Source organism: Rhinopithecus bieti, unplaced genomic scaffold, assembly GCF_001698545.2.
Source record: "Rhinopithecus bieti isolate Rb0 unplaced genomic scaffold, ASM169854v2 scaffold_1014, whole genome shotgun sequence".
NCBI classification, from domain to species: Eukaryota; Metazoa; Chordata; class Mammalia; order Primates; family Cercopithecidae; genus Rhinopithecus; species Rhinopithecus bieti.
Window position 1 is genome coordinate 5,384,796 of NW_016803499.1, and position 15,130 is coordinate 5,399,925.

The window sequence follows — 15,130 nt, forward strand, 5'->3', positions numbered from 1 at the left end:
CTTTTAAAAAGTATATTTGCAGTAACCATTTTTTCAATGAGAATGAACCCATTCAGTCTTGGCTTTCGTTGTTGATTGGAGCTAATTGGTGAATGGAGCTGCCTTTGTTCTCTACAAGCCTTGTCTTTTTCATTGACAGAAGGAGCCCAGCCAGCCGGCGGAATGCAAGCAGCAGTAGGAAGCGGAGGCGGGTGCCTGGCAGACCGACTGTCGGGACTCCAGGCCTGTGGGCGGGGCCTCGGTCCTTGCCGCAGCACAATCCCGTCGACAGCGCTTGCTCCATCTAACTCGTTTTCAAGTGCATGATTTTCACTTTCACTTTTCCTTTTTCCTTATTATTTTGCTTAACTTGTACAGTGGCAACTGAAATGCATTTCAGAAATAGGAGGTTTTGTCCAGCACCCTCTGCAGCCTTGGTGCCTGTAGCTCTGGACTTGCCTGGGCCCTGTGGGAGGGCCCCATAGACCACATCGGGGTGGGGGTGGGGGGTCACTTGGCAAAAAGGGCCGAGGTCTGATGTGGTTCCCAGGATCTAGAACCTCTCCCGCCCTCCTGCAGTTGGACTGAATTCTTCCTTTTCATTCGAAGAAACCCACTTGCTGTTTCCAGCCGCTTAATCTGCCGAGTGTGCAGCCTGCGTCACCTGTTACATGCTAATCATCTCAGAAGGGCTGTGTAGAGTAGGGCTGTGTTCTTCTTAGGATGTTGCTTCTTAATTTCCTTTTTTTAAGGGGTGGGTCAGCGTTGTGACACACCAGCCCAGGCAAGAGCTGCTGCGGGTCACCTCATATTTATTTATCCCTTCTTGCCTGTGAGGACTGCGGCCTTTCGCTGTCACTCGTCCTTACCATTTCTGAACCACCTTGGTGACCTGAGCGGGAAGATGTGCCACTTCCTAGCGGGAGCAAGGCCTGTGCGGAAGAAACGCTGCTCCTTGCCACCAGGGCTGAAGACGCGAGCCCGTCCTCGTGACGCAGGCGCAGCCCTGCTGCCGGAGCCGGGCTTTGGCGGTCTTTTCCAGTGAGGGGCTGGGCCGGGAAGTCCTGCGTTTCAGTTGAGCGTATGAGCGTCACGTCCTGCTTTCTCAGTAGCCCCATGGCTGGGCCCCACCATTCATCCTGTCTGAAGGTCCTGGGTTTGGTGTGACCGGTTGGCGGCTGGTGGGTGGGGTTTCCAAGTGGGGGACGGCGCTCTCCAGCAGCCTGGGGATGGCCGTGTCCGCACCGACCAGGCCTGTGGAGAGTGCTCAGCCTAACCTTAGAACACATTTGTAACTGAATACAGTGTTTTCAATTTGTACAGAATAGTTAGAATATTCTATTAAAGTTGTGAAACATGGAGTCAGCACTGTGCCATGTCATTCTTTGTAGGGGAATGTGGTGGGGAAGCAGGTGGGTGCCATCTGCTCCCCTCCGGCGGCTCATATGTGCCCTACACCCTGTTGGACTCTGTTGAGCCCTGGGTATTGGTGGCTCCAAGACTGGTTGTACAGTTTACTTCTGAGGCCTTGAAAGCTCAGTTGGAGGCAGAGGCTGCTGTAGCCGCCCCCACTACACCTTAGTCACTGCTCTATGTAGGCAGCTTCACTGTGGGCCCAGGGGAAGACCGTTCCCTCCCCCAGGAGGGGATCATTTCTCAGAGTTAGTGGGACTGTGCCTTGTCCATCCACAAGGCTCCAAGAGGAGAACTTCCTGATAAAGCCCGTATTAGGTCTGTCTGCTCTCTCAAGCTTTTCCCAGTGTGTCTTCCATCCACAGTGAGAGGAGGCACTCCACTCAAACACCTGCTGCACTGGCGCTTCTTGACCTGACCGTGGGAATCCCAGCCTTGGCAGCGCTGACTGGTGAATGAAACTCCGTCATGAGAAGGCAGCCATGGAGCTGGCTCATTGCTCCCCACATGGCTGGCCCTGCCCTGCCGCCTCCAGCTCACCCGTGGGCTCCCTTCTCCCTGGGAGCAGCAGGAAGGGGAGGTGCAGGCTGGGAAGTGAATGTCTTTCCAGCATACCCCCAAGGGCTGTGGAGCCTGACGTCTGTGCTTCTTGCACCCGTTCCTCCGTCCCCATCCTGTGAAGTACCTGGGGGAGCTTGGTCTCAGGCTCCGCAGCCTCAGGGTGGCCCCATGGGTGAGCAGCACCCTGGCCTTGGTCTGCCCAGGGTCAGACCCCGTAATCCAAGGGGCAGGTGCCATTTTGCAGTGACCCCCCATCAGCTGGGGAGATGAGAGCCCTGCACACTGTCCCGTCCACTGGGTGCCCGGCGTGCCTTTTAGGAGGAGCTCTACAGGCTTGTGGAGTGCCCCTCACTACCTAGCTGGGTGGTTTTAGATCAGATTTGCACAAGTGGGGGAAAGGGGATGTTAACATTGTGGCTTCTGGGGATGGGGATATCTGGATTTTCCCTTTTGAGTAAGAAGTGTGTGAGGACCCTGCACCCACCTGCCGTGCATCCTTCACAGAGCTGGGTTCTTGTGTCCCCCACTGAGTCTGCCCCTTGGGAGCGCATGGTTTGTGGATGCTGCCCAGTTCCAAGGACATCATCATCTGGGTGCAGGACCTCAACATGAAGCCCGGGGAGCTGTGGAGGCCCGAGGGTGCAGGTGCCTGGTGTCCCCCAAGACCTCAGCACCTGGCCTCTGTCACCCCTGCATGGCCGCTGTGTCCTGCCTGCTCCCCAGTGTCTCAGGAAAGGGAAGGTCATTCTCCAGTGGCCAAGGAGCCCAGGAACCAGCCCAGGCCATGGTCAGCTCCGGGACCTCAGCCATGAATGGTCACAAAGTCGCTGAGTGGTTGAGAGGTTTGCCCAGAGCCACCATCTGGAAGGCAGCTGGAAAGTGGGGGCTTGTGGCGGCCGCCCGGCCTGGCCTGGGTGAAGGGTGGCTGTTTCCCCTCTGGTCCCGGGGGCCAGGGGGTGCCACCATAGAACCTCAGCTCTGCTAGCCTGGCCCTTCCTTTGTCCCTACTGAGCCCCCTGCTGGGAGGCAGACATTCACCGTCCAGCCCCACCGCAGCCCCTGCCCTCCCTGTGGCTGTTCACCCCGTGCAGGAACTGAGACTCAAAATGAGTGGCGCTGGGGTCAGGGCAGGAGTTTGGGGAGTAGCCCAGGAGATGGGAGGTGGGGCCTGGGGCACCCCCCTGCACAGGTGGCTGAGACGCTTCTGTCGACTACCATCACACGGGTGCTTCTGGGCAAGGAGCGAAAGAACCCACACAGCAAGCAGCCAGGCATGGAAGACGGCCTCTGGAGGGCCCCAGTTCTGTCTGGTTCTAGAGCCTGCAAAGCTACAGTGCCGGTGACTGCCAGGGAGGGAATTGGGGCGGGCGGATTGACTGAGGAACCCTTTGGAGGGATGGAAGTGATTACACAGGTATATACTGCTGTCAGAACTCTTGAGTTGCCTCAAAAGTGGGTGTATTAGGTTATGTAAGTTAGTACTCAATGAAACTCAGTGTGTGTTTTTTTTTTTTTGAGACGGAGACTTGTTCTTGTCCAGGCTGGAGTACAGTGGCATGATTTCAGCTCACTGCAATCTCCACCTCCCGGGTTCAAGTGATTCTCCTGCCTCAGCCTCCCAAGTAGCTGGGATTACAGGCATGCACCACCATGCCTGGCTAATTTTTGTATTTTAGTAGAGATGAGGTTTCACCATGTTGACCAGGCTGGTCTCGAACTCCTGACCTTGGGTGAACCACCCACCCTGCCCAGCCTGAAGCTCAGTTTTCAAAAGTCCCCAAAACAGGGTGATTCCACTTAAAATTCTGCTTTTTCCCGTGAGTCAGGAGCTGTGACTCCCCAGAACCTGACGGCTGCTGCTTTCCCCGGCAGGGTCACCTGGGACCCTCTTCCACAGCTGCCTGGCATGTGGGTCTGCGGGTGGTTGTCCCCCAGGTCACCCTACCTGGCCAGTCTGCTCTCTAGGCTCATGGCCCCCGTTTATGTGGAGCTGGGACCAAGCCGACATCCCACCCTGCTCCTGTCCTACTGCCCAGCAAACCTCTCCAGCCCCAAGGGGCCACCCATGGGGCCAGAGCCCCCTTCCCCAAGTCCCAGGTCCAGGGCTTTCTGCCACCCCACCCATCTTGTCCCTCTCGAAATGCCACAGGCTGCCCCCAACCCCATCACTGGACAGGCTGAGTCAGCCTGGGCTGCCAGGATCCAAGCTTGCCCCTAAGGTGGGAGGCAGGGGTGGGGTGGGTGGGGGAGAGCCAGAGTGAGTAGGTGGAGCCCTTGGCCTCTGCCTGGCTCATCCAGGCACACCTTGATATTACTGACCTCTGACCTGCCCCTGCTGGGTCCTTGGCTTGCCTGACTCTGAGTCAGGACTCAGGGCTGGGCAACCAGTGAGCAACAGAGGAACACCCAGGGGCAGCGGTGGGAGAAGTGACCATCCCAGACTCAGCCAACCACAGCTGCAGTGCCCTGAGGGAGCCCTGGGCCTGCAGAAGGGGTTGCTGTGTGCAGAAGCCTATGGCTCCCCGCCAGCCAGCCCGACCTGGCCACAGCCTGGCATGGACTTCAGCCTCTGCCCCAAGCCCTCAGAACAGGTGCCTTCCCAGGTTCCTTCTGCTGGAGCAGGCACCTCCTCCCCAACCTGCCCCAGGGAGCATCTTCATGTGGAGTGGGGGGCCCAGGGGACCCCAGGCCCAGCTGTTTCAGCCCCACCCACCAGGAGACACTGGCAAGCAGTTGTACCCCACAGCAGGGCCTGCTGGAAGGACGCCTCCTGAGGCTGGTCCTGGTTGAGTTTCTGAGGCTCTGAATTTGGTGAGGATTTCCAGGCACCTCATGCGCCTGGGACCTTCCCCATTTAAGAGACAGACCCGAAGCTCAGGACAGAAGCCAGAGCCCAGCTCTTGCAGGGTGAGGCCTGGATGCCTCCTGCTTAGGCCAGGTCACCTTGGTGTGCCTGAGGGAAGCCCCGCCTGCCAGGCTGTCCCCAAGGTGCCAATCACTGGCCCATCCTGGCTATGCTGACTCATGGCTCTCTGAGGGCGGCAGCCGGATGTTACTTACCATGACAACCCAACAGCCTGGCCCAGCCCAGCCCAGGAGAAATGGGGCAGCTACAGCTGTGTCCAGGACCCCACTCAGGGCAGACCCACAGGTCACCCTTGTCGGGCTCCTCAAGAAGTCTGTGGTGTCCACCAAGTTTCCGAATCTCCCCAGGTCTCAATTTCTGCATCTGGGACATGGGGAGAAATCTCACCTCCTCAGAACCCAGACCCTGGGCATGGCAGGGCTGCCCACACCGGCCCTCACCAGTGCCTGCCTGACTGGTAGCCAGTCGGAGGAGGGAGGACAGTGCCTCACCAAGCAAGGTGGGTACAGGGTCAGGAGGACAAGAGGGAGCACCTGGAGATGGGACTTCAGGCGCAGGCACTGGTCAGAGTTGCTAGAGTCTGTTGCCCCCTGACTGGGGGCCGCCAGTGAGGGCCTGAGGCAGTCCCTGGGTCTCAAGCTGCCCCTTTTCAGCAGGTGCTGCCCTCCCCAAGGACCAGAACACCAAACCTTACGTGGGGACCCTTCCTTGTCATCTGGGGGCTCCAGGCGTTCCTTGGCTTGCAGCCACTTCCCTCCAATCTCTGCCTCTGTCTCACGTGGCCTCCTCCCCTTATGCCTACTTCTAGGCAGTTCTCCCTTGTGAGGCTCACCTGGGTAGTCCAGGGAGGCTCCTGCTCTCAGGGGCCTTGCCTCTATCACACTCTGGCCACTAAGGTCATGTTCACCCTTTTGCCATCAAAGGTCACATTCATGGGTTTTGGGGAGTAGAACATGGATACGTCTTATTGGGGGCCACCATTCAGCCCATGAAAGGGGCCTTTCAAACAGACCAAATCACATGAAAAGGAACAGACAGCTGTGCCAAAGGCCACGGACACCCAGAGAGATGACTGCCCCCACCCCCTGAATAGAGAAATGTGTGGGAAGACAAGACCTCAGGTTTTGACCACCAGATTGTTTGTGGGGTTTTTTTTTGTCTTTGTTGTTTGTTTTGTTTTGGTTTTTTGTTTGTTTTTTTGAGACAGGGTCTCACTCTATGGCCCAGGCTGGAGTGCAGTGGCACTTTCTCAGCTCACTGCAACCTCCGACTCCCAGGGTGAAGCAATTCTCCTGCCTCAGCCTCCCGAGTAGCTGGGATTACAGGTGCATGCCACTGCACTAGGCTAATTTTTTCTATTCTTAGTAGAGACAGGGTTTCACCATCTGGGCCAGGCTGGTCTCAAATTCCTGAACTCAAGTAATCCACTCTCCTTGGCCTTCCAAAGTGCTGGATTACAGGCGTGACTCATTGCCCCCAGCCCAGATTGACCCCTTTTTTTTTTCTTTTTTTTTTTTTTTTAAGTACAGAGTGCCTACCATTGGCCTGGCCATGGGGAGATTGGCATTGCAGCCCTCAGGGGAGAGGGTGAATAGGAACAGCCCCACTGGTGGGCCATCTTGGCAGTTACCACACATCTGAGGGCCCCACTAGCCCAGCAGTGCCACGTCTGGTGTCCAGGAAGGCAGCACCGTGTATGATGACAGCAACAGGGGACCTAGCCCAAGCCCATCCATCACAAGGGGTGGCTGAGACATGGAGGATTCCAGAGGATGAGGGCTGGGGTGGGGGGTTCCTGGGAAATGGCCCAGATACAGGAAGAGACACAAGCTCATACCCCCACATGCATGGATATTCATATGTAAATGCATTTTTAAAACTGGTAAAAGGCACATCACAAGTTACATTCTTAACCATTTTTTAAAGTGCACAGTTCAGTGCCACTAAGCATATTCACACTGAGCATATTCACACTAAGCGTATTCACACTGAGCATATTCACACTGGAGCACATTCACACCGAGCATATTTGGACTAAACATACACTGAGCATATTCACACCGAGCATATTCACACCAAGCATATTCACACAGTTGTGCAGCCACCATCAGCATCCGCCTCCACAATTTCTCATCTCCCCAAATGGAAACTGTGTCCCCATTAAACACTCCCCATTGTCCTCTCCAGCCCCTGGCACCTGCCCTCCGGCCTTCTGTCTCAGAATCTGATGACTCTTGGGACCTCGTACATGTGGAATCATTCAGTACTTGTCCTTTTGTGTCTGGCTTACTTCACTCAGCACAGTGTCCTCAGAGTCCATCCGTGTTGTAGCTTGTGTTAGAATTCCCTTCCATTATTTTTTAATTTAATTTTTATTTTATTTTGAGATGGAGTTTCACTCTTGTTGCCCAGGCTGGTGTGCAATGGCACAATCTTGGCTCACCACAACCTCCACCTCCTGGGTTCAAGTGATTCTACTGCCTCAGCCTCCTGAGTAGCTGGGATTACAGGCATGCACCACCACGCCCAGCTAATTTTTCAGGTGATCCACTTGCCTCGGCTTGCCAAAGTGCTGGGATTACAGGTGCGAGCCACACACCTGGCCAGAATTCCCTTCCATTTTAAGGCTGTGACTATTCCAGTGTGTGGGTGGACCACATTGTGTGTGCCCATTGTCAGTGGACACTTGGTGGCTTCTACCTTTTGGCGTGCTGCTGGGAATATGGGTGTGCGTGGACCTCTCAGACTCTACTTTTAGTTATTGTGAGCATGTGAATGAGAAGAGCAGAATTGTGGGATCACAGGGCAATCCTATATTTAATTGTGAAAGGAGGCTGGGCACTGTGGCTCACTCCTGTAATCCCACCACTTTGGGAGGAAGGTGGGGAAATCACCTGAGGTCAGGAGTTCGAGACCAGCCTGATCAATATGGTGAAACCCCATCTCTACTAAAATACAAAAAAAAAAAAAAAAAAAAAAATTAGCTGGGTGTGGTGCCACACGCCTGTAGTCCCAGCTGCTCAGGGGGCTGAGGCAGGAGAATCACTTGAACCCAGGAGGTGGAGGTTGCAGGGAGCCAAGATCGTGCCACTGCACTACAGCCTGGATGACAGAGTGGGACTCCATCTCAAAAACAAACAAAAAGCAATTGTGGGCCAGGTGCAGTGGCTCAAGCCTGTAATCCCAGCACTTTGGGAGGCCGAGACGGGTGGATCACGAGGTCAGGAGATCGAGACCATCCTGGGTAACACGGTGAAACCCCGTCTCTACTAAAATACAAAAAACAAGCCGGGCGAGGTGGCGGGCGCCTGTAGTCCCAGCTACTCCGGAGGCTGAGGCAGGAGAATGGCATAAACCCGGGAGGCGGAGCTTGCAGTGAGCTGATTTCCGGCCACTGCACTCCAGCCTGGGCGACAGAGCGAGACTCCATCTCAAAAAAAAAAAAAAAAAAAAAGCATTGTGAAAATAATGTAAATGCTTTTTTTAAAAGGATGAGGCCAGGCACAGTGGCTCATACCTGTAATTCCAATACTTTGGGAGGATGAGGCAGGTGTATTGCTTGAGCCCAGGAGTTCAAGACCAGGTTGGGCAACATAGTGAGATCGCATCTCTACAAAAGATACACAAATTAGCCAGGTGTGGTGGCACGTGCCTTGTAGTCCCAGCTACTCAGGACGCTGAGGTGGGAGGATCATAATCTTAGGAGGTCGAGGTTGCAGTGGGCCATTATTGTGCCACTGCACTCCAGCCTGGGCCACAGAGTAAGACCCTGTCTCAAAAATTTATAATAATAATAATAATAAATAATAAAACAAAAAGAGGCCAGGCTCAGTGGCTCATGCCTGTAATCTTAGCACTTTGGGAGGCTGAGATGGGTGGATTGCTTGAGCTCAGGAGTTCAGGACCAGCCTGGGAAACATGGTGAAACCCTGTCTGTACAAAAATACAAAAAAGTTAGTCGGGCATGGAGGTACACACCTGTGGTCCCAGCTACTCAGGAGGCTGAGGCGAGAGGATTGCTTGAGCCTGGGAGGTGGAGGTTGCAGTGAGCCAAGATCATGCCACTGCACTCCAGTCTGGGCAACAGAGCAAGACCCCATCTCAAACAAACAAACAAAAAAGGATGAGAGTGGCCCTAGGTGGGGAGACATGAGAGATGAACACTCGATTTTGTTTTTATTTTTATTTTTTGTTTTTTATTGCTCTGTTGCCCAGGCTGGAATGCAATGGCACAATCTCAGGTCACTGCAACCTCCGCCTCCCAGGTTCAAGAAATTCTCCTGCCTCAGCCTGCCGAGTAGCTGGGATTACAGGTGTGCACCACCATGTCTGGCTAATTATTATTAATATTATTATTATTATTTTGTTGTTGTTGTTTGCATTTTTAGTAGAGATGGGGTTTCACCATGTTGGCCAGGCTGGTCTTGAACTCCTGACTGCAAGTGATCTGCCTGCCTTGGCCTCCCAAAGTGCTGGGATTACAGGCATGAGCTACCATGCCCAGCATCAATTCTGAAATAATTCGAGCCTCTTTTTTACTTTTTGTATCAACAATTTGTTACTATTTTGGTAGGTTTTTTTTTTTTTTTTTTTTTTTTTTTTTTTTTTTTTTTTTTAAGAGATGGAGTCTTGCTGTCTTGCCTAGGCTGGTCTTGAACTCCTGTTTTCAAGTAATCCTCCCGCCTAGTCCTCCCAAAGCACTGGATTACTGGCACAAGTCACAGCGCCTGGCCTATCTTTGGTAATTTTTTAATGTTGGAAATAATTAATGATAATACACCTGCCAGGGCTCCCCCAGACCCGCTGAATGAGAAGCTCAGGCCAGGAGGGTGAGCATCTGTGCCGTGAGAAGACTGCCCCAGCGATTCTGCAATCTGAGCCCTGTGCAGGGCATGGGGCCACCTCAGTCCTCCCTCTTTCCCTTCCTGTATTTTGTTTGTTCCTTTGTTCATTGGTTCACTCCTTCAGGCTTCTGGAGATATTCCCGTAAGCCAGGCCCAGGGCAGTCATGTTGGCTGCTCTTCTTTTCCATCTGTGAGTGACTGCTGGGAGGGCCCTTCCTCGAGCTCCCCACGTCCTGGACCCATCTCCCAACCTCTGGGGGCTCCACAGCCACCCACAAGTAGCCCTGTGGAGGCGACACCAGCCTAATGGAGCCTAACGGAGGCCCCACTCTGCCCCACAGGGCCCCCTCATCTTGGCACGCCCAGTCTCACCCGAGGCAGCCGGGGGCTGTCTGGTCTCATACACAGGCCAACAGTCTGCATGTTCGGTAGTCAGTGCAGAGGGGGTCTTTTGGACAATGACATGGATGCCTTTATTTTTTGAGACAGGGTCTCACTCTGTCACCCAGGCTGCAGTGCAGTGGAGTGATCACGGCTGGCTGCAGCCTCAGCCTCCCAGGCTGAAGTGATCCTCCCACCTCAGCCTCCCAAGTAGTTGGGGCTATAGTGCACACGCCACCATGCCTGGCTAATTTTTATTTTTATTTTTTTGTAGAGATGGGGGGTCTTGCTATGTTGTCCAGGCTGTTCTCAAACTTCTGGGCTCAAGCAATCTGCTCACCTCTGCCTCCCAACTTGCTGGGATCATAGGCGTGAGCCACGGAGCCTGGCCTCAGGATGCTTTTGTAGCCACCAGTTTTCAGAATAATTTCCTAAGTGCCTGGGCTGGTCCCTGAGGGTCCCAGAGAATAAAACATTATCACTGCATTTAAGGAACTGATAATAGCTTCTGAGTAGGGTACTCGGGGATAAACAGGAGCTCATCAGGGGCCAAGGAGAAGGGTGTTCCTGGTATCTCATTCAATCCCCAACACCTTGTGAGGTAGAACCTGCCTGTCAGGCTCCAGTGGAAGAGCTCAGGAAGAGACACAGCAACAGAGAACACAGCCCTCAGAGACCAAGGTCAGGCTGACTGCGAGTGTCTGAAAACCAGGTGGGTCCTGTCACGGTGCCTCTCACTTTCCTCAGGCTGCGGCTGGGAGGAGACAGATCGAGGGCAGGCCTGAATCACAGGCCCTGGCACATGGGCCACGGGCTCAGGTGAGGTGGCACCAGTGAGGTGGCAAAAGTGCACTGCTCAGGTGCTGCAACTCCAGGCAACTTGGGTCTTCCCCTAGCCTCCCCAGGCTCAGGTGGGCAGAGGCTTGGAGACCCACACCCTAGCAGTATGTGGTTGGCAGGAGGCAGGCCTGGCCATCTGAGAAGGCTTCCTGGAGGAGGTGAGAGGAGCTAGGGGTGGGCCTTCCTGACTGAGGAGCAGAGGGCCTTTCTTCAGGGCTGTCCCTGAGCAACCCCTCCCACAAGAGGGTGGTGTCAAGCCCTAGGCACTGGGCCGGGCCCTGTGACATGCAGCTCTATGACACGCAGCTTCCTCACAGGCTGGCAGGATGGCCAGGCTCGTTGGGCAAGTGCCTGGAGGGCTCGGCCTCGTCACCATAAGGAAGTGACCTCACTCAGGGAGTTTCGGAGAGGTGCCCGCATCCTCCCCCAGCTGCTAACAACCTCACACAGCTGGGCTCTGGTGCCAAGGATCCAGGCAGCTGGACTGGGCGGCTAGTGTCCCAGGTCAGACGTTTGGGCACCCAGGCTGTACAACGCCTGCCTGGGGGTGAGGACCCTTGGCTCAGGCTCCGCATGAATCCTGGATGTGACCCCTCAGATAAATATTAGTAAACCTGGTTTGGACAGGCTCTGCCTGACACTAGCAACTCGAGGCAGAGCCCCCTCCCCACCCTGAGAAGCAGTCACAGAACATCAGGGCTATTTCCTGCCCCTGGCCACAGGGTGCCACAAAATCGGGGAAGCTGTGGATGTGGCCTCACTGGCCGCTGTGTAACCTGGGTGAGTCACCACCTCTCTGAAACCCCCACCCCACGTTCCCTGCAAACCCAAGAAAGCAGTCTCAACAGGGAGAAATAACTGCACAGAACTAGTGCAGGGCAGTGCCACGCAGACTGTCCTGCCATTGTCTGACCTTGGCATCTCTCCAGCTGGTGGTTCCTCCGCCTCCAGCATGTGAGTGGCCCAGAACCCTTGTAAAAGCAGGTCCCATGGGGTGCAGCCGAATCCACACCGGGTTCCAATCTCTGTGCCGTGCTGGAGACGCTCCCAGGCTCTTGGCTATCAAATGGCCCTAGGAGGGGGCAATCCTCAGAAGACCCTCGTGTGGGGTCCCTATGTCGGCACTCTTCTGCCTCAACATCCCTCCCCCACATCCCAGGAAGTGAGTGTCCACAGTCCTCATCCTCCAGAGGAGGCCCTCCGGCAGGCCTGCTCTGGGGAATGGGATAGGTCCTTCCTTGTAAATGTGACCTTGACAAGTCGCTGCACCTCTCTGAGCCACCCTTTCTGCATCTGCAGCATGGGGCCAGTGCTCCTCCTGGGGGCACCGCTCAGCCCCAGGTGGGACCAGGTGAGGCTCAGGCTGCAGGCAAGGGAGGCTGAGGGGTGCTGGCAGAGGGTGGGTGGTCAGAGGGGCAGAGGGCAGTGTGGTGGTGGCGGGAAAGCCCCTCGGGTGGATGCGGAGAGGATGGGCAGCCCCTGCGTGCAAGTACCTGCCAAGTGGGCATTGTGTCCTCCAAGCCCCTCTCACCTCCTAAGGCCATGCTTTATTTTTGCCCATGTCCATAAAGACACCCTGGCGGCTCCTGAAGTCACCTGCTGGTCCAGGGCTGGTCAGGCTTGGGAGTCGGCTCCCTCCAGCGCCCACATTTGCAACTAGGTTCAGGCTGGTTCTGCCAAGCAGGGCCCCAGGGTGTCTAGCCGCTGCTGGGGAGGCCAGGGCCACTATGACTGAGTCCCTGGGGCTGGGACTGTGGGCAGAGAAGCTGCCTGGGGAGGCCTGGCCTCCAGGGCTCAGACCTGATTTCCAGCAGCCCCCAAAGGGCCATCTAGCTCCATACCCCCCAGGTCTTCACATGGTCCATGAAGGGAATAGCAGACAGGGGCTGAATGGGTAGGAAACCCCCTGGGGAGGCCAGGAGGGCAGGGCCTCTGAATCTCCGCTGCATCCCCTGCTTCCTGGCCTCCCAGCTCCTGCCCCACCTGTCAGAGCACCACCCCTGGGTTACAAGTCCTGCCCCCAGGGGACTGAGTTTCCCAGCCTCCCTTGAGAGTGCCACTGGGGTACAGGCAAAGAGAGGAGCTGGGCGGGGCTGGGGGAGCACACCTCACCTGGCCTCACCTGGTTTCCAAACCCTGTTCCTCCCCCTCATTTCTCCCAGCCTCTTATCTGCTCCTGCCTGTCCTCTGTCCCTTCCCCAAGGCCCTCTCCATCCTGAGCCAGTTTCCTCTTCTGTGGAATGGGGGCTGGAATGCCCACTTTGGGGCGTTCTCCAGGTTAGGTGGAGGCTGGACACAGTGGTGGCATACAGGCACCACTGGCCCTTCAAGGTCTCCTTGGAATCTTCGAGGGCACGCCCTCCCCATAGAGTCCTCCAAGCTGTCCTCCTGGCCCCCAGTACCCCCGTCCCCCATCCCCACCCTCATGTACCTGCTGTGCCCCTGGGGGTTAGAGGGATTCCTCTCCCCTCCTCTGGGGTCCCAGCACCAGCCAGGCCTGCAGGCACACAGTAGGTGCTTAAGCAACGCCGAGTGTTGGGGGATTTGCCTGGAGCCGAAGTTCCGATGGCTGGCCCCTCAATGGGGTGGGCAGGCTGGTGGGCCGGGGTGTGTTCCAGGCACCTGTGGGCTCGGGCAGTGACAGAGCGCTCTGCCCTGGGCCACTTCTCCTGATCTCCCATTGCCCAGAGGTGCCTCTTGCCCAGGCCCCACTGCTCGGCAGCCCAGGGCCCTCTAGCAGCAGCAGAAGGGATACCAGAGTCCGCATCCTTCCTGCAGCCTCTCTGGGCCAATGCTGGAGTCCCTTCTCCTCGCCAAAGGCTGATCTCCCCTCACCCGCCCACCCTACCTGCTGCTCCCTCACCCCACAGGATCCCAGCCCTGCTGCGAGGACAGGTGTCAGGCAGGGGGCAGTGTTGACCTGCCGGCCCCAGGCAGGTGGCTCACGCCCAGGCCAGAACCCTGGCACAGCCCAACCCTGCCCTCTGCCGGCACTGCCCCTCCACATCACGCCCCTGCTCACTGCCATGTCCTCTGGCCACACAGGTAGGACCACCGGGCAGCTGCCACCTGCATGCCGTTCACAGAACCTGGTCCGGGGCGCTCCTCTGAGCCAGCCGCCTCTTTATCCCTTACAGTGACCCTGAAGGGCGGCGGAGGCGGGGCTGGTCTCAGGTCTGGGCTTTACGCTCTGCTGCCACTGTCTTGACATTTTAAATACATTTTGAATCAGGGGACTCTCATTTTCATTTTGCGTGGGCTCCGCCATTGAGGCCAAATCCGACGCCAGAGGCGGTACTTCCTGCTGTAACCACCCCAGGACGCAGCTGGGGGGCAGGGGCGCGGGAAGGTGGGAGACCTGGAGCAGCCGGGGTCCCCGGGGTCCTCTCGGCCGGCTTCACCCCCACCCCTGGGAACCCGGGAAGAGCCGGCTTTCGCTTCCTGTCTATTAAACCCTTTAAAGGAAGAGGGTAAATAAAACCGCCCGTCTGCCCAGCTGGAAAGCGATGACTCAGCCGCCCCGCCGACCCTCGCCCCAGGCTGATCCCAGAGAGCGGGCGTCGCGGCCCAGCCCGGACCCCTCGGCTCCCGGGACCTCTCTCCGGTCCAGGTCGTGGGGACGCGGTCGGAGCAGTCCGTCCCCCAGTTCGGGACACCGCGAGGGCGCAGGGAGGAGAGCCGGCTTCCTCTTCCCCTCCCATGTACTGAGCTCTATGGGTTGCTGTTCTAGCCCTTTCCACGTGTTCCCTAATCCGGCGAAGGTTACTGTTCCCCCTGGGAAGGGCCCCCGAAGAGGACGGAACGGCCAGCGCTCGGGAGTAGGGAAGGGGGCCTCGACCCTCCTTCTGCCCCGGGAGCCCGAGAGCGGCAGGGCTGGACTTGGGGCGCCTGGAAGGTGAAGGTCTGGTCCCCGCTGTCTCCCCACGGTGGGCCGGCCCCGGGCCCGGGGGTGCTTCCCGGGGCTCCCTGGCGTGAGTCACCGCGGGCAGGGCTGGCTGCAGCGCATTCTTCCGCGGGGCGGCCTGCGAGACGGTGCGGGCGAGCGCCCGGGCAGGGCGGGACCTCGAGTCACCCCACGGGGCTGGACAGCTGGGGCATCGGGGGCAACAGGAGCGCGGGCTTCTGAGATGGGAGGGGACGGCCGGGGACCGGCCGGAGCGCGGACGTGCGGGTCCGGACGGCTGGGCTTGGGGAGGGTATGGCCTGGGGCGCGCGGGGCGCGGGCGGGCGGGGTGGCCCAAGGGCC

General features: G+C 57.1%; 1 protein-coding gene across 1 annotated transcript in view; it reads left to right on the top strand.

Moving 5' to 3' along the window:
* The window catches only part of NAP1L4 (nucleosome assembly protein 1 like 4), a 47,597-nt gene extending 46,253 nt beyond the window's left edge, over positions 1-1,344 (top strand). The window contains 1 exon segment of the mRNA XM_017887393.1: positions 140-1,344. Within this exon segment, the coding sequence (XP_017742882.1) occupies positions 140-178 (39 nt within the window). The 3' untranslated portion in view covers positions 179-1,344.
* The last annotated feature ends 13,786 nt before the right edge of the window (positions 1,345-15,130 follow it).